General features: G+C 47.2%; 2 protein-coding genes across 2 annotated transcripts in view; one reads left to right on the top strand and one right to left on the bottom strand.

The window, feature by feature from the left end:
- Positions 1-1,746: 1,746 nt before the first annotated feature.
- On the top strand, positions 1,747-9,146 carry LOC140106067 (uncharacterized). The gene is made up of 2 exons (XM_072130264.1): positions 1,747-1,926; positions 5,017-9,146. The coding sequence occupies exon 2, from the start codon at positions 6,692-6,694 to the stop codon at positions 8,489-8,491; it is 1,800 nt and encodes a 599-aa protein (XP_071986365.1). The 5' UTR covers positions 1,747-1,926; positions 5,017-6,691; the 3' UTR covers positions 8,492-9,146.
- An 8,071-nt stretch (positions 9,147-17,217) lies between these two features.
- LOC140106173 (uncharacterized) overlaps positions 17,218-23,452 on the bottom strand; it is a 33,831-nt gene continuing 27,596 nt past the window's right edge. Inside the window, exon 8 of the mRNA XM_072130447.1 lies at positions 17,218-18,581. Within this exon, the coding sequence (XP_071986548.1) occupies positions 17,979-18,581 (603 nt within the window). The 3' untranslated portion in view covers positions 17,218-17,978. The remainder of the gene's footprint in view (positions 18,582-23,452) is intronic.

The raw sequence follows: 23,452 nt of genomic DNA, 5'->3' as shown, positions 1-23,452 counted from the left end.
CGAAAAACCCTGCGTCCTTAAAGAGGACCTGTCACCTCTAAACACTGCACGCATTCATGAGGTGGCGGTCCGAGTCTCTGCGTCTCCCTCGGAGCGCCCTCCTACTCCATAGGCCGGCAGTGGCTGCAGAGCTTCATGCGGCAGTCACCGCCCCTAATCCCGCCACCTCATGAGTACGTGGTCTGGCGTTTTCAGTTGTACAGCGCAGCGGTGTTAGTTAGCGTTATCGGAGGTTTCCAGTAACGCTAGCAGCGTAACACTGCGGCATATGCTGTAGCACTCCTAGTGCAGTTGTTAGAGGTGACAAGTCCTCTTTAAGGGGTTAAAGTACCCTAGGAGGCCTAGCAATACAGTAAAAAAGAAAACGTGTGACCTCTGTCATTGCCAAGAAGGGATATAACAAATCAGGGATATGAGCTCTTGTTATTGACCAAATACTTATTTTCCATCATAATGTGCATATAAATTCTATAAAAATCGGACAATGGGGCACATTTACTGACCCGGTCCGATGAGTTCACAGAAAGTGCATTGTCCGTGTATAATACGCTGTGCGGGGAGTCACTAAGACCCTGCACCCGATATCCTGCATGTGTCGCTTCCCCGCTCAGGTCCCCGGAGTTCACCTTCTTCTTCCCGGTGCATGTAAGTGCATTGTCCGTGTATAATGCGCTGTGCGGGGAGTCACTAAGACCCTGCACCCGATATCCTGCATGTGTCGCTTCCCCGCTCAGGTCCCCGGAGTTCACCTTCTTCTTCCTGGTGCATGTAAGTGCATTGTCCGTGTATAATGTGCTGTGCGGGGAGTCACTAAGATCCTGTGCCCGATATCCTGCATGTGTCGCTTCCCTGCTCAGGTCCCTGGAGTTCACCTTCTTCTTCCTGGTGCATGTAAGTGCATTGTCCGTGTATAATGTGCTGTGCGGGGAGTCACTAAGATCCTGCACCTGATATCCTGCATGTGTCGCTTCCCCGCTCAGGCCCCCGGAGTTCACCTTCTTCTTCCTGGTGCATATAAGTGCCTTGTCCATGTATAATGCGCTGTGCGGGGAGTCACTAAGATTGTGCGCCCGATATCCTGCATGTGTCGCTTCCCCGCTCAGGTCCCCGGAGTTCACCTTCTTCTTCCTGGCGCATGTAAGTGCATTGTCCGTGTATAATGCGCTGTGCGGGGAGTCACTAAGATCCTGCGCCCGATATCCTGCATGTGTCGCTTCCCCGCTCAGGTCCCCGGAGTTCACCTTCTTTTTCCTGGCGCATGTAAGTGCATTGTCCGTGTATAATGCGCTGTGCGGGGAGTCACTAAGATCCTGCGCCCGATATCCTGCATGTGTCGCTTCCCCGCTCAGGTCCCTGGAGTTCACCTTCTTCTTCCCGGTGCATGTAAGTGCACAATATAATTTGAAAGTTATATCCCGGCTCAGTCCGACGGCCCGATTTGTGTTTGGCATGGAAGCAGCGCAGCTGCTCCACAATCCCAGCACAGACCCCTGTTAAATACCTGTCAGCGATGCGCAAATCCCTAAAATGGCAAATGACAGCCCTCCGGTCCCCATCCCAAGCACCGTGACACTAGCGTGCCTAGGCCGCAACCGGCAGCCACTCCAGGCCCCAAGAAAAGGCTAGGCCTCTCTGGGGGATGTTGCACCTCCTCACTGTACCCCTCATCACACTGCTGCCCCTCTTTTATTATAACCAATCATATTGCAGCTTTCATTTCCATCCACCTTTGCTCCTAGAAAGCAGGGCTGTGATTGGTTGCTATGGTCATCTATGACACGCCCTACATTCCATTTCCAACGGCCGTTTCTTCCAACTGTCTCCTGGATGGAGAAGGAGCAGACGAGCTTCAGCGGCCGCCACAATGAGGAGACTCCTGCCTGGACCCTCATAAATATGTGACGAAAACTCCCCGAAAATGTAAAGGTCAGATTCTGGGGCTCAAGGTTCGGTTCAGGATGGAAAGAATAATAATATAATAATAATAATAATCTTTATTTATATAGCGCCATCAAATTCCGTAGCGCTTTACAAATCATAGGGGACATATACAACTATAAGAAAGGGGAGGGGCTAATAGCAGATGAGGCGGAGCAGTGGGCGGATCTAAGTGAGATATAGGATTTATATAGGGGAGGAGGGGGCACAAGACATGGGTGTAGGTAGTACTTACATCACCCAGGGGAAGATTCGGATCAGTACCCGAGCCCAGTACCCTCTACATGCCATGGCCGAGCCTTGTGGATATCCAGAACTGGGTGTAACAGAACACAATAACCCCGCGCCACATTATACCCCAGACCTGAGTGTACCCCGGGGTATAAAATTTCATAACTATACCCCCCAGGCCAGAGTCTACCCCTCTAACGTGGTACAGGCCGGCCCAGGCCACATTATACCCGGGGGGTAAACTCTATACCAGGGGGTGTAAGATTCACCTGTATAAGATGACGTTTACATCATGTTGATATCAACCGTGTTTACGTAAACATAGTTTAAATGTCATGTTTACGACAATTACACAGGGTTTGCTTAACCCCTTCCTTACTGTCATTCACCTCTGTATTACAGAGACTTATATATTACTGTACATTCCCTTATACAAGGGTCACCCCAAATACAATCTATACATCCATACACCAAGCTCATGACATAAGAAAGGTCACTATTAGACGGGAGTAATGTGTGCGCCATTGTATCAGCATTAGGACGCCATAACCTGTATAAATAATGGAGGGATCCTGTGAAATAAAAAACTTTATTCAGGAATGTGCGTTTTTCGTGTCACATGCGACTTCCTGGACAAGTTCTTGGTCGTGTTGTTTAATATCTTGTAATTGAAGAAATGTGCGAGTTACACGACGTGTGTGACCAGAGGGGAAGAACGCGCCACGTTTTATCCACTGGGGCGCCCCTTTAAGACTGCGCTCAGGTTTGCAGATGCAGTTTTTGATGTCCAAACCAGGAGAAGAGTTAAATAAGAGGCGGAGCCGCATCTCCATTATATGTTCTCACATATTAGGGTCCGGACCTGCTACAAAACTGCATCAGAAAACCTCAATGTGGGAACACAGCCCAAAAGCGATGGTTCTGAGTTTGGAGATGGAAGATTTCAGTCGGATCGCTTTCTTAATTAAAGGGAACCTGTCATCAGACATTAACCCCCTAAACTACTAGATCCCTCAGGTAGGGTATGGGATGTCCTTCCTAGAATTCCATCTTTTATGTGAAATCTCACCATTTACTGATAAAAAAAATTGGAGAATATGACTCTTCTCATCCTATTTTCACATAAGATGAGTCAAGTTTAGTGGATGCAGGGGGAGAGTCACTTCAGAAGCCCCTATCGTTCTAGCACCTAGAAACATGCTGTTGGTGTCATATTAAAGATAAGAATCTCATCTTTCAGATCCAATCTAACACTTCTGTGATCTACAGAACTGGACATTTAGAAAATAGGCATCAACTTTATCTGCAGCTTTCATACCCAACTATGTATTTAGTTGGCTGTATTTGGTTCTGTAGCTCACAAAGCCGTAAGCCTGATGGGATCTGAAAGATGAGATCTTTATCTTTAATGTAACACCAGTAGTTTCTAGGTGCTATAGAACAGAAGATAGGGGCTTCGGAACAACCACTAAACTTGACTCATCTCATGTGAAAATTGGATGAGAAAAACAGGTGAGATTTTATACAAAAGAGGGAATTCTAGAAAGGACATTTCATCCCTTACCTGAGTTTATTGTAGTTTATTGGGATAAAACCTGGTGACAGGTTCCCTTTAGAGGACCTGTCACCTAAATTTTCAGCACCAGGAGCTCATTACTAAAGTAAGCAGCTCCTAGTGCCTGATCACACGCCGCAGTGTTAGAGTGATAGCGGTATCGGAAACCTCCGGTAACGCTATCAAACACTGCGGCGGGGTACAATGTAATCATCGGACAGCTCGCAAAGCTGTCCGACGTATTCATGAGGGGGCGGTCCGAGGCGCTGCCTCTTCCCCGGACCGCCCCGCTCGCTCCATAGGCCGGCAGTGACTGCCGCGTGATAGGCGGCAGTCACCACCCCTAGCCACGCCCCAACCCCACCCCCTCATGAATACATCAGACAGCTTTGCGAGCTGTCCGACAATTACACTGTACCCCGCCGCAGTGTTTGATAGCGTTACCGGAGGTTTCCAGTAACGCTATCACTCTAACACTGCGGCGTTTGATCAAGCACTAGGAGCTGCTTACTTTAGTAACATCCCCTAGTGCCAAAAGTATGGGTGACAGGTCCTCTTATAATAGCTCAATCCCCAATAAAATGGAGAAAAATAAAGTGACTCTTGTGTATATCACAGAGTTACTGGATGGTAACATAATAGCCCCCTCTAGTGGATCTATAAGGGTCTGCGTCGGGACAGAATAACCATGAATAATAACCCATCAACCCCGCCCACATGTCTTATATCAGTGATGGCAAACCTTTTAGAGGCCGAGTGCCCAAACTACAACAAAGATCCACTTATTTATCGCAAAGTGCCAACACAGAAATTTAATTTATGATTTATACTCCCTTCTCTGTCACAGTTTTCATTGACACCAGCACTCTGAGGCACCGATAAAGCAGAAAATAGTCCCAGGTAGTACTGTCACTTTAAAATAGCTCTGTGCACAGCAAGTCCTGGGCTGTCTGGGACTGCAGGAAGATACCTGGAGTCATCTCTGGTGATGGCCTGAGTGCCCACAGAAAGGGCTCCGAGTGCCACCTCTGGCACCAGTGCCATAGGTTAGCCATCACTGTCTTATATCCTCCATTACATCCCATGATTCCTCATGTCTCCCTATTATTTCCTGTCTGGGCCGGGGTCACTTCTCTAATATTTTACAAGAGTAAATGTAAAACTGTCTCCAAGTCCTTATTATCAGCCTGATAATCACTGCACCTGGCGAGTAAAGGAAGGGACAGGAAGAGCTTTCATAGGGTCACGTATGGTGTATGGCGGCTGCAATGTGCCTGTGCTCTAATTCCCAGAAATCCTCACACTGGAGAAGTTGTGGCCGGTTATTCCTGGAGCCTGTGATGGAGCGAAGAATCTGCACCCCATAAGGACACCGGTCAAGTGGCTGTAACTATATTCTGGGGGTGAAGGGGTTTCGGTAGCGGAGCGACTCCAGCTCAGGCTCGGATAAGTTATCTAGGCCAGACACTGCTTTTCCATTCCTCTCACCATCTTCTCCGATTCTTCCCCCATCAGTAACGCAGCTCTCTGGTCTTGTGACATCTCGGACGTGTGTACAAGATGTCGCTTGCCAGGATGGCGTCTCACCAGTGCACCTGCGCAAGCCAAGCTCCACTACACGAAACGCGTCTGAGGGGGAGCGCAGCTCAGCCTGTACATCTTATACACATGTGCGACATCTTGTGAGACCAGAGAGTAGCTGAAGGGTGAAGCCTTGGAGAAGACAGTGGGCACTTCATCCTGATACTTAAAGGAAATCCACCACCAGGATGAAGGAATAAAAACCAAGCACATGTACATGCTGGTGTGTGCCCCCTCTGGCAGGATCCGCTCTTCTATTAGCATCTTATGCCCTTGTTTTTACAAAAAAAGGCTTTACCAGTACAAATATATTATCCACAGTAATAAAACAGAGTCCACGCTCTCCAACACATGTAGCGGGTTCTGTTTTATTACTTTGGATATTATATTTGGGCTGGTAATATCTGGTATCAGTTCTTACTTATGTGCATTGTAATTAATTTTATATTTATTGAGGAATAACCCAATATAAAGAAGTGATGCATCTGTATCCTCTGCCTGCAGCCTGTATATCACCTCTTATGACACTTTGTACTAATAAGCATATTTATAGAATTGTGTGAGTGTCCGGCTGCGAGTCTCCTGTCATTTGAATGTGCAGGATGTAAGTGGGTCCGGCCAGAAGTGACCCGGTTGTGTGAGGGTCCGGCTGTGAGTCTCCTGTCCTTTGAATGTGCGGGATGTAAGTGGGTCAGGCCAGAAGTGACCCGGTTGTGTGAGGGTCCGGCTGTGAGTCTCCTGTCCTCTGAATGTGCGGGATGTAAGTGGGTCAGGCCAGAAGTGACCCGGTTGTGTGAGGGTGCGGCTGTGAGTCTCCTGTCCTTTGAATGTGCGGGTTGTAAGTGGGTCAGGCCAGAAGTGACCCGGTTGTGTGAGGGTCCGGCTGTGCGTCTCCTGTCCTCTGAATGTGCGGGTTGTAAGTGGGTCAGGACAGTAGTGACCCGGTTGTGTAAGGGTCCGGCTGCGAGTCTCCTGTCCTCTGAATGTGCGGGTTGTAAGTGGGTCCGGCCAGAAGTGACCCAGTTGTGTGAGGGGCCGGCTGTGAGTCTCCTGTCCTTTGAATGTGCGGGTTGTAAGGGGGTCCGGCCAGAAGTGACCCAGTTGTGTGAGGGGCCGGCTGTGAGTCTCCTGTCCTTTGAATGTGCGGGTTGTAAGGGGGTCCGGCCAGAAGTGACCCAGTTGTGTGAGGGGCCGGCTGTGAGTCTCCTGTCCTTTGAATGTGCGGGTTGTAAGTGGGTCAGGCCAGAAGTGACCCGGTTGTGTGAGGGTCCGGCTGTGAGTCTCCTGTCCTTTGAATGTGCAGGTTGTAAGTGGGTCAGGCCAGAAGTGACCCGGTTGTGTGAGGGTCCGGTTGCGAGTCTCCTGTCCTTTGAATGTGCGGGTTGTATGTGGGTCAGGCCAGAAGTGACCCGGTTGTGTGAGGGTCCGGCTGTGAGTCTCCTGTCATTTGAATGTGCAGGATGTAACTGGGTCCGGCCAGAAGTGACCCGGTTGTGTGAGGGTCCGGCTGTGAGTCTCCTGTCCTTTGAATGTGCGGGATGTAAGTGGGTCAGGCCAGAAGTGACCCGGTTGTGTGAGGGTGCGGCTGTGAGTCTCCTGTCCTTTGAATGTGCGGGTTGTAAGTGGGTCAGGCCAGAAGTGACCCGGTTGTGTGAGGGTCCGGCTGTGCGTCTCCTGTCCTCTGAATGTGCGGGTTGTAAGTGGGTCAGGCCAGAAGTGACCCGGTTGTGTAAGGGTCCGGCTGCGAGTCTCCTGTCCTCTGAATGTGCGGGTTGTAAGTGGGTCCGGCCAGAAGTGACCCAGTTGTGTGAGGGGCCGGCTGTGAGTCTCCTGTCCTTTGAATGTGCGGGTTGTAAGGGGGTCCGGCCAGAAGTGACCCAGTTGTGTGAGGGGCCGGCTGTGAGTCTCCTGTCCTTTGAATGTGCGGGTTGTAAGGGGGTCCGGCCAGAAGTGACCCAGTTGTGTGAGGGGCCGGCTGTGAGTCTCCTGTCCTTTGAATGTGCGGGTTGTAAGTGGGTCAGGCCAGAAGTGACCCGGTTGTGTGAGGGTCCGGCTGTGAGTCTCCTGTCCTTTGAATGTGCAGGTTGTAAGTGGGTCAGGCCAGAAGTGACCCGGTTGTGTGAGGGTCCGGTTGCGAGTCTCCTGTCATTTGAATGTGCGGGTTGTATGTGGGTCAGGCCAGAAGTGACCCGGTTGTGTGAGTTTCCGGCTGCGAGTCTTCTGTCCTTTGAATGTGCTGGTTGTAAGTGGGTCAGGCCAGAAGTGACCCGGTTGTGTGAGGGTTTGGCTGCGAGTCTCCTGTCCTTTGAATGTGCAGGTTGTAAGTGGGTCAGGCCAGAAGTGACCCGGTTGTGTGAGGGTCCGGCTGTGAGTCTCCTGTCCTTTGAATGTGCAGGTTGTAAGTGGGTCCGGCCAGAAGTGACCCGGTTGTGTGAGTGTCCAGTTGCGAGTCTCCTATCATTTCAATGTGCGGGTTGTAAGTGGGTCAGGCCAGAAGTGACCCGGTTGTGTGAGGGTCAGTCCACGAGTCTTCTGTCCTTTGAATGTGCGGGTTGTAAGTGGGTCAGGCCAGAAGTGACCCGGTTGTGTGAGTGTCCGGTTGCGAGTCTCCTATCATTTGAATGTGCGGGTTGTAAGTGGGTCCGGCCAGAAGTGACCCGGTTGTGTGAGGGTCCGGCTGTGCGTCTCCTGTCCTTTGAATGTGCAGGATGTAAGTGGGTCCGGCCAGAAGTGACCTGGTTGTGTGAGGGTTTGGCTGCGAGTCTCCTGTCCTTTGAATGTGCAGGATGTAAGTGGGTCCGGCCAGAAGTGACCCGGTTGTGTGAGGGTTTGGCTGCGAGTCTCCTGTCCTTTGAATGTGAAGGTTGTAAGTGGGTCCGGCCAGAAGTGACCCGGTTGTGTGAGTGTCCGGCTGTGAGTCTCCTGTCCTTTGAATGTGCGGGTTGTAAGTGGGTCAGGACAGTAGTGACCCGGTTGTGTGAGGGTCCAGCTGTGAGTCTCCTGTCCTTTGAATGTGCGGGTTGTAAGTGGGTCAGGCCAGAAGTGACCCGGTTGTGTGAGGGTCCGGCTGCGAGTCTCCTGTCCTTTGAATGTGTGGGTTGTAAGTGGGTCCGGCCTGAAGTGACCCGGTTGTGTGAGGGTCCAGCTGTGAGTCTCCTGTCCTTTGAATGTGGGGGTTGTAAGTGAGTCAGGCCAGAAGTGACCCGGTTGTGTGAGGGTCCGGCTGCGAGTCTCCTGTCCTTTGAATGTGCGGGATGTAAGTGGGTCAGGCCAGAAGTGATCCGGTTGTTTGAGGGTCCGTGTGCGAGTCTCCTCTCCTTAGAATGTGCAGGATATAAATGGGTTGGGCCAGAAGTGACCCAGTTGTGTGAGGGTCAGTCCGCGAGTCTCCTGTCCTTTCAATGTAGATGATATAAGTGGGTCAGGCCAGAAGAGAACCGGTTATGTGAGGGTCTGGCTGTGAGTTTCCTGTCCTCTGAATGTGCGGGTTGTAAGTGGGTTCAACCAAAAGTGACCCGGTTGTGTGAGTTTTCGGGGGCAGTGCATGTTCTCTCTTTCAGCAGTGGAGATGAATAACGTTCGGGCTGCGAGGTCCAGAGGAGACGATGGTACCGGGAGCACTCCCATGTTCTGCAGTACTGGATTATATTGTGGCCTTGGTCCAGGGTTTTAGAACCGATCGCCTTTTCCGGGGGTCAAGAAGGAATTTTTCCCTGAGACACGGATTGTCCAGGTTTTTCGCCTTCTTCTGGATCAATAGGTTTAGGTACAGGACGAGGGTTGTATATAATAAACCATGTTTAACCCTCCACGTTCTTTGTCCTGTTATTATTCAGTGATACATAACTCTCAGGTCATTCTGTATATTGGTTCCTAGGCCTGTAACCCGTGGCGACGGCCGTATAGCGCCACACGGATACATGGGAGGGAATTATGGCGCAGGTCTATTATTCTGGCTGCACCAGTTTTCTGTCTGAACTTGCACTAGAAACAATGGGGCTTATTTAGTAAGGGTCCCGTGGCCACAATTCCGTCTGGTTTTCCGACGTTTTCGGGGATCACACCTCTGGGACAGGTATTTAGCAGGCGTTTGCATCACACGTGGTGGAGGCGGATGAGGAATAACCTGGGGTCATGGTGGAGGGAGATTAAAGGGAACCTGTCACCGCTGTTTCAAAAAAACTAATCCGAGACAAGTTCCCATAAGACTTAAGGGCTCCCCTTTTTCAACTTACACCAGCGATGCTCACAACAGCAGAAAATCAAGTTTTATTCTCTACCTGGTAACTAGGCAGAGAACCCAGTGAGTCGAATTGGGCCGGTCCACCGGCTTCCTCTCTGCACATCAGCCAGCACATGCGGTACACGAACACCGCTGGCTCACTGCGCATGCGTGGCTTTCCACCTTCCCTCTCAGCATGACAGTGGCCAATGTGCACACGCGGGAACTCGGCCAGGGGGAGTAGGAAACGCAAGATAGAAGCATGTGCTGGCTGATGTACCTGGTACATGGGTAGGGAATAGAACTTGATCTTCTACTTTTGTGAACATCGCTGGGGTTGGTTGAGGACTTAAGGGCTCTATGGGAACCTGTCTCAGATTATTATTATTTTTTTGAAACAGCAGTGACAGGTTCCCTTTAAGAAAGCGCTAATAATCCATTGTCACCTTCTCATCCGTCTTTACCCAGGAAAATCCCATGGGGGAAGACATAATGAAGACTACTGCAAATTCTCTTTGGGATGTCAACAGTTTAACCCAGGAAGAGGTACGGCGCCGCTTCGCAACCACTAAGATAGATAAATCACCTGGGCCAGATAGCATACACCCCCGGGTACTGCGTGACACCCCCCCCCCCCCCGTACTGCGTGAATCATGTACCGTGATAGATCATTGTTTTTAATATTTGAATATTCCCCAAGGACTGGTGCAGTTCCACAGGACTGGCTCATATCGAATGTGGTGCCAATATACCAAAAAAAAAAAAAAAAAAGGATTTGTATGATAAACAGATACTTAACAGTTGTACTAAAAAATTTAGATTTTATGCACAGCTTTCTATTTCCGATTGTAACTTTAAGAGTGTTAAGCCTACATAGATAATCCTTATATCATATGGAAGTTGAAACTGCTGTTTATTATGCTAAATGTGTCTCTAGGTGCCAGGGTTCAGGAGATGTATATGAGCCCGCTCCAGTCTGTCGGCTAAAGGCAGAATATATAGGAGGAGCTGCAGGAAAAACCTTCACTTTGCAGGACTACATGCACCCTCTGCATCTGTAACTTAACCTGGGAAGGGTGGAATAATGCTGCACATATAACATATTTTGGTAAAAGTTACAACTTTTTTAAAAAATACTTTAATTGGAAAAAAGCTAAAAATGTTTACATCGGTAGACAATAATTAGCAAATTTTACAAAGAAAACATAAGTTTAATAAAACTATTAAGTTAAAGTCTCAAATGTCATGAAAAGTAAAAATTGTTATGATATGTAAAGCTTTTTCAGACATCTCATCATTAAAAGAAGCGCAGAACTGCAAAAATTGACCCAGACAATTTGAGAAACCATTTTTGGGTTCCAGTGTATAAAAAAAAAGACATAGTAGAAGCAGAACAGGTGCAGAGGAGAGCAACCAAGATTATTAGGCGATTGGGTGGACTAAAATATAATGACAGACCACAAAATTTGGGATTATTCAGTTTAGAAAAGAAGACGGCTGAGGGGAGACCTCATTACAATGTACAAATACCAGAACCGGCAGTACAAGGATCTCTCCAAAGATCTTTTTATACCTAGGCCTGTGACCAGGACAAGGGGGCATCCTCTACGCCTAGAGGAGAGGAGGTTCTACCATCAACATAGACAGGGGGCATCCTCTACACCTAGAGGAGAGGAGGTTCTACCATCACCATAGACAGGGGGCATCCTCTACACCTAGAGGAGAGGAGGTTCTACCATCACCATAGACAGGGGGCATCCTCTACACCTAGAGGAGAGGAGGTTCTACCATCACCATAGACAGGGGGCATCCCCTACACCTAGAGGAGAGGAGATTCTACCATCACCATAGACAGGGGGCATCCTCTACACCAAGAGGAGAGGTGGTTCTACCATCACCATAGACAGGGGGCATCCTCTACACCTAGAGGAGAGGAGGTTCTACCATCACCATAGACAGGAGGCATCCTCTACACCTAGAGGAGAGGAGGTTCTACCATCACCATAGACAGGGGTCATCCTCTACACCTAGAGGAGAGGAGGTTCTACCAGCACCATAGACAGGGGGCATCCTCTACACCTAGAGGAGAGGAGGTTCTACCATCACCATAGACAGAGGGCATCTCTACACCTAGAGGAGAGGAGCTTCTACCATCACCATAGACAGGGGGCATCCTCTACACCTAGAGGAGAGGAGGTTCTACCATCACCATAGACAGGGGTCATCCTCTACACCTAGAGGAGAGGTGGTTCTACCATCACTATAGACAGGAGGCATCCTCTACACCTAGAGGAGAGGAGATTCTACCATCACCATAGACAGGGGGCATCCTCTACACCTAGAGGAGAGTAGATTCTACCATCACCATAGACAGGGGGCATCCTCTACACCTAGAGGAGAGGAGGTTCTACCATCACCATAGACAGGGGGCATCCTCTACACCTAGAGGAGAGGAGGTTCTACCATCACCATAGACAGGGGACATCCTCTACACCTAGAGAAGAGGGGGTTCTACCATCACCATAGACAGGGGCATCCTCTACACCTAGAGGAGAGGAGATTCTACCATCACCATAGACAGGGGGCATCCTCTACACCTAGAGGAGAGGAGGTTCTACCATCACCATAGACAGGGGCCATCCTCTACACCTAGAGAAGAGGGGGTTCTACCATCACCATAGACAGGGGCATCCTCTACACCTAGAGGAGAGGAGGTTCTACTATCACCATAGACAGGAGGCATTCTCTACACCTAGAGGAGAGGAGATTCTACCATCACCATAGACAGGGGGCATCCTCTACACCTAGAGGAGAGGAGGTTCTACCATCACAATAGACAGGGGCCATCCTCTACACCTAGAGAAGAGGGGGTTCTACCATCACCATAGACAGGGGCATCCTCTACACCTAGAGGAGAGGAGGTTCTAGTATCACCATAGACAGGAGGCATTCTCTACACCTAGAGGAGAGGAGATTCTACCATCACCATAGACAGGGGACATCCTCTACACCTAGAGGAGAGGAGGTTCTACCATCACCATAGACAGGGGTCATCCTCTACACCTAGAGGAGAGGTGGTTCTACCATCACCATAGACAGGAGGCATCCTCTACACCTAGAGGAGAGGAGATTCTACCATCACCATAGACAGGGGGCATCCTCTACACCTAGAGAAGAGGAGGTTCTACCATCACCATAGACAGGGGGCATCCTCTACACCTAGAGGAGAGGAGGTTCTACCATCACCATAGACAGGGGGCATCCTCTACACCTAGAGGAGAGGAGGTTCTACCATCACCATAGACAGGGGGCATCCTCTACACCTAGAGGAAAGGAGGTTCTACCATCACCATAGACAGGGAGCATCCTCTACACCTAGAGGTGAGGAGGTTCTACCATCACCATAGACAGGGGGCATCCTCTACACCTAGAGGAGAGGGGATTCTACCATCACCATAGACAGGGGGCATCCTCTACACCTAGAGGAAAGGAGGTTCTACCATCACCATAGACAGGGGGCATCCTCTACACCTAGAGGAGAGGAGGTTCTACCATCACCATAGACAGGGGACATCCTCTACACCTAGAGGAAAGGAGGTTCTACCATCACCATAGACAGGGGGTATCCTCTACACCTAGAGGAGAGTAGATTCTACCATCACCATAGACAGGGGGCATCCTCTACACCTAGAGGTGAGGAGGTTCTACCATCACCATAGGCAGGGAGCATCCTCTACACCTAGAGGTGAGGAGGTTCTACCATCACCATAGACAGGGGGCATCCTCTACACCTAGTGGAGAGGAGGTTCTACCATCACCATAGACAGGGGGCATCCTCTACACCTAGAGGAGAGGAGGTTCTACCATCACCATAGACAGGGGGCATCCTCTACACCTAGAGGAGAGGAGGTTCTACCATCACCATAGACAGGGGGCATCCTCTACACCTAGAGAAGAGGAGGTTCTACCATCACCATAGACAGGGGGCATCCTCTACACCTAGAGGAGAGGAGGTTCTACCATCACCATAGACAGGGGGCATCCTCTACACCTAGAGGAAAGGAGGTTCTACCATCACCATAGACGGGGGGCATCCTCTACACCTAGAGGAGAGGAGGCTCTACCATCACCATAGACAGGGGGCATCCTCTACACCTATAGGAAAGGAGGTTCTACCATTCTCCCATGTGAAACGATGCTCAAAGATGATAAAAAGATGGCACTAAATATGGGGCAACCTTGTTAGAGGAAAACCTTCTAGCAGAACAGCAACCATATACAAAAGTTCTAGCCTCTACATGTGCAAAGCTGGTATGCCTCAACAAACGTATGCATCTATCATGGCAGCAGAAGAGGTCCTACTCTGGGAGGGGTAGGGGCTAAATACAAAAGCTTGTCACACTTTTCTGTTTAACTTGCAAAAGCACACATCTTCTTTATACTTGATTTCTTCTGTGATATTCTTTTAACAGAACAAAATTAAATCATTCGTTTGTGTAATGTGGAATAATTGGAATAATTGGTATGAAAACTAAAAAAGTGCATTTTCCTGTTGTAACTCGTTTACCACAACTCAGCAGGTTAGACTCTGCTAATCAAAGTGGGGGTCTTATTGTACATAGGACTTTTTGAGCATGTGACGGGGTTTGTTTCTTTTTGCAATTCAGGAAATGTTCAGTTTTGTAACACAGATGTATTTCAACATCTTTAAACAAATTCATCCACATATCCTAGCACACTCGAATCAGAGGATTCAACTTTGAGGGGGGAATTTGTTATGGCTGGAGTTAAGAACGGCAGTCTAAAAAATTCTCCCCGACGGCGGTTCTGCACCGATGTTCACCAAAAGGCCCCTTTTGCTCTACCCTACGCCACCTTTCTATAGTAGGTGTGACGGCAAGGCGTTCCACCCTGGCCTGCTTGTTCTACAACCTGACATGCCAATAGTGGTGTGCGGGTCGTAGAGAGGGAGATTTATATGGTTTATCCACCAGCCAAAGTAAATCTGGGCCTCGGTCAAGAAGTCCAAGGTGCCGTCGCAGATCATTACTCCATAAACCTGAATGGCTGAGGCCAGAGATACCGGTCCGTGCACTGGCCCAATTCTATGACTACAGTGACAGGACATCATTGTGATACAGGATACAAAGCAACACTTCTTTCCCGCAAAACAAGAGCGCCAAACCTAATCTTCATTTCTAACACAGTGATAATTTACGATAACTTCCTTTCCTATGAGAATATAGATCTATCGAAAAAAGTTACTAATATAGTGGCAAGTTCACAATGAAGGGATTGTTGGGTAAAGCCTTGAGCCATGATTTTTAACCTCCGAACACGATAAAGGAGAAGGTGTAATGGTTCTATATGGACCTTTCTTCATTGATATTGAGTGTGGTGAAAAACTTTGTTGACTGAAACGTTTGCATTCCGAGAAGCGGTAGCGTGGCATTGGAGGAACTCGACTGAAATTGTAAAGTGTTATCGGGAATGACACCCTGCTGTAGCTCCTTTGCCTGGATCGAGCATTTTTTTTTAATTGTGACATTGAATTTATTTATTTTTCTCTTTAAGGCTGTCACCCATATATCGCTATGGGCTCACGGCCCTGTACGTGAGCGGTACGATGCAGCACACGTGCGGCACCGTACCTCTCCCTAGCCCGGGAAAAGATAGGACATGTCCATATGTTCCTATGGAGAGGGGCAGGGGTAAGCAGCGCTCACCTCCTCCTCCTCTCCCAGCGCGCTGCCGTCTGCGCTACGGTACGGCGAACAACAGCAGTGTGCATGTAGCCTAAGGGAGTAGAGACATTAAACTGTGAGCGTCCAAGATAAGTCCCAGGAAGCACTTCTGTCCGGATGGCCATAGCTCCAATTTCCCCGTTACTAAGTCATCCCAGGGGTGAGAAGGTGTTCAAAGTCATGTCTGGTCTAGCAGAAATGATGGATAATTATGAGCGGACCTGTAGTTTCTGTTCGGGTTTGGCCCCTCGACCTGGATGTGTTGCTGGATTGCCAATCTGGCAAATTTGATGCATGCTACTAGCCATGGCCATGTTTGGAGATTAAGTATATATTCACACTGCCGTTGCCCGCCCCTCTCCATAGGAAGTTATGGTGCACGGTGCCGTATTATGGGAAAAGATAGGATAGGTCCTATCTTTTTCCCGGGTATGGAGCGGTACCGTACTGCACCGTACCGCTTCTGTAGGGCGCCGTGCGCCCATTGTCGTCTATGGAGGACGTATATCGGCCGTATACACGTCCTCCATACGGTAGTGTGAATGTAGCCTAAGACTGGGCTTTAGCTAGAAAGGCGTCTAGAGATGGATTGATCTGTATACCATGTGTGTGCAGGAAGGCCGACTCTAAAGACCCTGCACACAAGGGGAGAAAACGCTACAACCCTGAGAATATTTGGGGAGCTGTGATGCATTAGGACACGGTAAAAGCCATCATCCAAATCCACCATTGACCATAAATCGATCTAAATATTTTTATGACAGGGACTTTTTTTCTCCGAACTTTCATGAAACTAAAAGGGTTTAAAGTGTTTTTTTTCTTAATTCATTGGGACTTATTTTCTAGCACCCACTGACAGGTGGACAATTCAAAAGGGACCTAAAGTAAAGGAGAGGACGGATAAAACTAATTATGACTAACACCCAAGATGAAGAGGTTTGCTCTATTTGTCTTTTTTGGCTCTGCACTGTCCTCAGTTGTAAAGTCTCGTCTCTTCTTTTTCTGAGGACTTTTCTATGGTATCAATCAATCCCGAATTAAAAAGTTCTTCTTCCCAATTCATTGCTTGCCTCCATCTCCTGGCCAGGATGTCTTCCATGTACATTTTCTGGTGTTGGATGAGGCAGAGGCTCCACCATACAGCATTACTAAATCTGCCATATAGTATCATAGTAAATAAGGTTAGAAAAATACATCGGTCCATAAGTCCAACCTATTCATTCTACTTATAGTTCTTTGCTTTCCTTAGAAGAATGGAAGTTTTTATCTCTTCTCTTGGAGGACCCGTCCCCAGACGTTCTTCTGATTGTTCAATCTAAATATTGGTAGATGGGACTGTACACGTAGCTGCTGCATTTGGTCTGAACATTGGGGCATTTCCTCTTGGAGGTTTCAGATATGGCGGCTCTTTCCTGAATATTGTCCCAACGAGTTCTCATGCACTGGGGACACTCACATTGTCCTTCCTCTTAATCCTCCGATATTACAAACCCATGGTAATTCTAATAGCTTTTAGTAGCTCCACCGGATCATCCATCTGGCCTGAAACATCTTCTACTGACTGTTATATCAATTATAACAGTTATAACGGCAGCTCAGTGGATAGCATTGCAGCCTTGCAGCGCTGGGGTCCTGGGTTCGAGTCCAAGGGTCAACATCTGCAAAGAGTTTGTATGTTCTCTCCGTGTTTGCGTGGATTTCCTCCGGTTTCCTCCCACACTCCTAAACATACTGGTAGGTGATTGGATTGTGAGCCCCATTGGGAACAGGGACTGATATGGAAAGTTCTGTGCAGCGCTGCGTAATCTGTGTGCGCTATATGAAGAATTATTCATTAGAATTTCTCCTTAAAGTGCTGAACTGTGGTTCTCTCTGGACTTCATGATGTTTTTTCCATTGAGGGATGAGAGGTATAAGGCAAAACAAAACAAACAAAAAAAAAAAAATTGTTGAAAAATGAATTATTCTTTAATACAAAAAAACATTTTGCACTTTAAAAGTCAACCATGTACTCGATATAATGTGACTATATGTTCAGTTCCATTTTAACCTCATGAATTTCCCATCAAGTTCCTGGACCCCCTCAGCAAAACCTTGCGAGTCACTGCTGAAGTCCCCGGTGTAACGCATTGGCTTCTCTTATAAAGTAAGGCAACTCTGCAGAAGTGATCCAAGCCTGGCCAAAAAAACCTTCCCTAGGATATGGAGAAACAGTTACATTTTATGCCATCTCAGGAGCTTGAAGAAACATTTTAAGAACTTGGAGCTGGTTAAGAGAAAGGTAGAAGTAAAGAAATTTAGAAAATTAAAAAAATATGTTAAAAACATTATGGGGCTCATTTACTAAGGGTTGCACTGCTCACTTTCGTCGGACTGTTTGCCCTTTTCGGAGATTACTCGGCTTGGAAAGGTATATAACAGGTGTGTGCGCTGGGTTTGTGTCGCACGCGATCAGTTTTTGGCACAGCTTCCATGTGACAGAGATTGGGGAACGAATCGACTGATTCGGACTGAGCGCGGGATTTAACTTTCAAATTGTGTCCCAAGACAATGCGCTTACATGCACCTGGAAGAAGAAGGTGAACACCGGGGACCTGAGCGGGGAAGCGACACATCAGGCGCACGATCTTAGTGAATCGCGACACATTATCATCGGACAATGCACTTTTGGTGAACTCCGCGGACCGGGTAAGTAAATGTGCCCCTATTATTTATGAAGGACCTGATGTTTGACAAAGTTTGATCTGTGGTTAAAACTTCTTCCACAATTCAAACAAGAATAAGGCTTCTCCCCCGTGTGAATTCTCTCGTGTTCAATAAGATCCGGCTTCTGGGTAAAACGCTTCCCGCACTCTCTACATGAATACGGCTTCTCTCCCGAGTGGATTCGGAGATGTTTGACCAGATCTGACTTCTGGGTGAAGCCTTTCTCGCATACGGAACATGTAAATGGTTTCTCTCCCGTGTGAAATCTCTGGTGAATGATTAGAGCCGAATTCTTAGTAAATGATTTGCCACATTCTGAGCAGGAGAAAAGCTTCTCCCCCGTGTGCATTCTCTGGTGCTCAGCCAGGCCTCCTTTGTGCGTAAAACTTTTCCCACAATATGAACATGAAAACGGTCTGTCGTTGGTATGAATGGTTTGATGCGCCAAGAGGCTGGTCTTCTGGCTAAAACACTTCCCGCATTCAGAACATGAGAAGGGCTTCCCCACTGTGTGAATTCTCTGGTGCTTCAGGAGAACAGATTTCTTTATAAAAGCTTTTCCACATTCCAAACACGGGAACGGCTTCTCCCCCGTGTGAATTCTCTGGTGTTCCACAAGTTCTGATCTGTGGAAAAAAGATTTGCAGCAATCCAGGCACTGGTAGGGCCGATCGTCCCTGTGAATCCTCTTGTGTCTCTCCAGGTTTCCTTTCAGGGTGAAACTCTCTCCACATTCTGGACATACAAATGGTTTCTTTTTCATTTGACTTTTTTTAAGTTCCTCAAGACGTGACGTCTCAGACTGACTGCTGTCTACATTGGAATAAGTCTCTCTTGCTTCTAAAACAAACAGAAAAACATAAAATGTCACAATGCCCATTAAAAAAAAAAAAAAAAAAAAAAAAATCATTAAAAGGGGTTTTCCCACGAAGACAAGTTATGGCCTAACTTGCCGATCAGTGGGGGTTTCAGTGCCGAGCGACCCCTCGCCGCTTCTCAGTCTAATGGAGTAGGCGGCTGCACACGAGCGTTCTGCTCCATTAATCCCTATGTAGATGACAGAGAACGAAGGGCGCGGGAGAACGAAGGGCGCGGGAGAACGAAGGGCGCGGGAGAACGAAGGGCGCGGGAGAACGAAGGGCGCGGGAGAACGAAGGGCGCGGGAGAACGAAGGGCGCGGGAGAACGAAGGGCGCAGAGATCGGCAATTCTATGGAGCAGAACGGTCATGTGCGGCCGTCTGCTCCATTAGTCTGAGGAGCAGTGAGGGGTCGGTCAGACCCCTCGTTCTCGCAGTCTGCAGGACCCCACTGTTCAGCAAGTTAGGCCCTCTCCTGTGGACAGGGCCTAACTTGTCTTCGTAAAAATGTACAGGCAGTCCCCGGGTTACATACAAGATAGGGTCTGTAGGTTTGTTCTTAAGTTGAATTTGTATGTAAGTCGGAACTGCATATTTTATCATTGTAATCACAGCCAGAACTTTTTTGGTCTCTGTGACAATTGGATTTTAAAAATGTTGGGTTGTCATAAGAATCAGGAATAACACTAAAGCTTCATTACAGACGCCTGTGATAGCTGTTACAGCTGATTATTGTAGCCTAGGGCTAAAGTACAATAAATTACCAATATCCAGAGGTCCGTTTGTAACAAGGGGTCGTGTGTAAGTTGAGTGTCCTTAAGTAGGGGACCACCTGTATACATATATGACTCTTAGTAGTTATGTGCGGCTGTGACATGCGTTCACATGTGATCATGGATGTGTTTATAACTGATGCGCTTTACCCTGCGTTTGGCTGGTAGGAAAGAGTTTGACCTTATTGCTGGAAGTGCGAGTGGCTGTTGGCACTGGAAGACAACTGCTTACACTTTCAGCAATGAGGAAAAGCTCTTTCAAACCAGCCAGACGCATGGCAACATGCATGTATTTTGGATGGAAGCGTTTCTGGGTTACTTTTAAAAATGCTTGAAAAAAAAACGGCAAGTGTGAACACGCCCCAATCGTATCCGAGCCTTGGTCAATGGTTTCCTTACCTGTGCCGATGTCTTCTGAACTTCCACCCTCTTTATAGCGGCCGTCGCTCATAACATATATTTGTTCATCTTCTACATCTTCAACCTTAATGATCAACTCATCTCCCGCCTTCAAACCAACAAAATAGTGAAGCGTAATAAGGAATATGTCATCACCGAGAAAGCTGAGCAGTCTACATAAATACATTTTATATCATAAAACAATACGTTAAATGCAGTATAGATCCGGCAGGAAGCTAAACCACGAAAAAATGCAGAGCTGCTTAACACTTTTTTGTTTTTCCGCTTTTCATTCTCTCCATTCCGGGTGCCATCACTTTTTTTTGGCTTAGAAAATAAGTTGTGGAATGTTTTTTTTATCAACAATTCTTTATGACTGACACTGTGAGGTCCAAATGACACAACCTTTATATCTTATGGGTCATCTAGGGGGATACCAAATCTATATAATTTTTCTTTAAGCCTTATAGAAAACCTGCTAAACTAAACATATCTTTGAAAATTAAAATTATAAAGAAGTACAACTATCCCTATATTGTTCCTTCCCATGACTGCGATGTTCCACAGTCTGTTCGTAAGGTTGACTCGCCATCTATGCATCTTTATGTTCTTCCAAAGCAACTTCTCCTCCAGCTTCCTGACTGACTAGGGACCTACTTTCTCTTCAGCCAAGTCAGCTAGCTAAGCTCCCTTTATCCCCCCTCCCTCAGAAAGGAGGGAGATGCTGGCTGTGTGTAACTTGCTGAAGAGAAATAAGCTTCTCCATTCCCCCTATGGAATGAGAGAGATGCAGGCCGAGTGTGACTCACCATACCCCACTCCCTCCTGAATGAGAAAGAAGCTGGCTGTGTGTGATTTGCTGAAGAGAAATCCCTCGTTCCTTAGCTGCTGTAGAACAAGTACAGCCCTTGTCAGTCAAGAAGCTAGAGGGGTGTCCGAGCAAGAAGGACAGGAATATGCTGCATTCCGTTTAAAGGAAAGACGATGATCAGACTGACACGGGGTCTTTTTCACAGATGGCGAGTCAAGTTTACAAACAGACTCTGAAACGTTACAGGCATGGGGAGGAGCAATATAGGGATAGTTGTACTGCTGTATTAAAGCAGTTTGCAAAGATAGTAGATGTTTAGTTGGATTAGTTAAATCAGCAGGTTCCATTTAAATACAATAAAAATCTTTGGATTTTTCTTTTCTTGGTAGACTAGATGTTATTTTATTTCTACTATTTTGGGAAATATAAGACCTTTCTATTACTCTTCATGTACAGATGTTCCTTTACACATGTACACAGTAGGCACTTTCTACGGTTACATTTTACTTTTATTATTGGCACAACCTTGTTTTATATTGTGCAAAACCCTCTCTAAGGAACATGCTAACACAGATGGATTGTGAATGTTACCAGTGGGTGCTTGCTGCATTATGCAGCAAACACCCCGCCTGTATGAAGATGGTCCAGCCTGTGAGCCATTGCCATAAAACCATGTACATCACATGACAATAAGGTGTTACTCGAATGACCTTCTTGTGCAGTAATGACAGCTGATGCATAACTTTAATAATACCTATAGAAAGGCGGTCCCCTACTTAAGGACACCCGGCTTACAGACGACCCCTAGTTACAGACAAACTCCTCTGCCCCCTGTGACCTCTGGTGACCTCTCTGGATGTTACTATAGTCCCAGACTGCAATGATCAGCTGTAAAGTGTCTGTAATGAAGCTTTATTGATAATCATTGGTCCAATTACAGCAAAAAAATTTTAAAATTTCAATTGTCACTGGGAGAAAAGAAATTTTTGTCTGGAGCTACAATTATTAAATATATAGTTCCGACATGCATACAAATTCAACTTAAGTACAAACCAACGGAACCTATCTTGTGTGTAACCTGATGACTGCCTGTATCAATATTCTAGGATTGTGGCTTCTCCTTGTAGATTGGTGGTGTATCCTCCCACTGCTGTGCTCTGTGCACTATGCCACCCAATATTCTTACCCACTACCAACCAGGACCCTGACATAGCTGGCCAGTGAACAGAGCGCAGCAGTGTGAGGACACATCCCCTGTGCACACTATTCCATTTTTCACAGGAGGCAGCTACATAAAACGCTGTCTGCAGATGTTGCATGGTCCAGACTGCTGACAGATTCCCTTTCATATATTAAGATTCAGACAACAAATTGACAAATCAGTTTATAACATCCGCACATCTGCAGATCCGCACAGACCTCGGTTTGATGTAAGCGACGATTCTCCAAGACATTGTCCTCTTCTTCCGGAGAGTCCTGGAGGTGCAGAGGAGCGGGGCTTTTACATGAGCCGCCTGAAGGAGACAAACGTGACGACCGTCAAAACAGGAAAAAACATAAAAACACTCAGGGCCTTAATCAGAGGCCAGGATTCTGCTCAGGATTTTTGTGCAACATTGTGTGTTTACTTTTTACGGATTTCACTGCGCCCCCAAATGACACATGTCCTTTACTCTTTGGGTCGTTGCGATCCCGGGGATACTAAATGTAGGCAGGTTTTATTGTGTTTTAAATACAATTTCAAAAAAGTAAAAACCTTCTCAAAAAACAAACCATTTCTTTGTTTCTCCATTTTCTGACGCTAATAACTTTTTCATACTTCGGGGCACGGAGCTGCGTGAGGAGTCACTTTTTGCAGGGCGATCGAACGTTTTCTTTGCTACCCTTTGATCACTTTTTGTTACGTTTTTTTATATGTTGCAAGATGGTGAAAAAGTGGCGTTTCAGACAGTTTTTCGCTATTTTCGGTTACAGGGTTCACCGTCGGGAATAACCCTTGTTGATAGATTGTGACTTTTGGGAGGCGGAGATACCCGACATGTTTATGATTTTATTTATTTTTATATTAGTTCTCCGGAAAGGGGGGAGATTAGAATTTTTAAAATTTATATATTATATTTAATAATATATATAGATTTATATAATATTTTACTACTTTTTAGATCCTCAAGGGTACTTTAACCCTTGGGTGTCTGATCATTCCTACCATATACTGCTATGCTACAGTACTGCAGTATAGGGAAAGTTTACTATGGATGTATTACAGTCTGTGGCCTCCTGCCTCCGGCACACTGTTATAGATTCTGGCCAATGACAGGTCCCGGAGTCTCATACAGACTTCAGGCTGCCATGGCAATGGATCGGAGCTCCCCAATGATGTCACAAGGAGTGACAATCCAACCCAAGATGGCAGCGTCCATGAGCCAGTGGCAGGTAAATGGTTAACACGTTATCTGTGCCAGCTGTGGGTGTTTGCTGTGTAATGCAGACAACACCCACCATGTATGAAGAGCCCAGCCTGTGATCCATCTTCATACAGGCAGTCCCCGGGTTACATACAATATATGGTCCGAAGGTTTGTTCTTAAGTTGAATTTGTATGTAAGTTGGAACTGTATATTTTATAATTGAAATT

The sequence above is a fragment of the Engystomops pustulosus genome, chromosome 11 (assembly GCF_040894005.1).
Source record: "Engystomops pustulosus chromosome 11, aEngPut4.maternal, whole genome shotgun sequence".
Lineage (NCBI taxonomy): Eukaryota > Metazoa > Chordata > Amphibia > Anura > Leptodactylidae > Engystomops > Engystomops pustulosus.
The sequence above is the reverse complement of the archived record's forward strand: the minus strand, read 5'-3'. Positions and strand labels throughout refer to the sequence as shown.

Excerpts from the sequence above, each read along its gene's own strand:
- LOC140106067 (XM_072130264.1), top strand. The coding sequence starts at position 6,692 with ATGTGGGTCAGGCCAGAAGTGACCCGGTTGTGTGAGGGTCCGGCTGTG.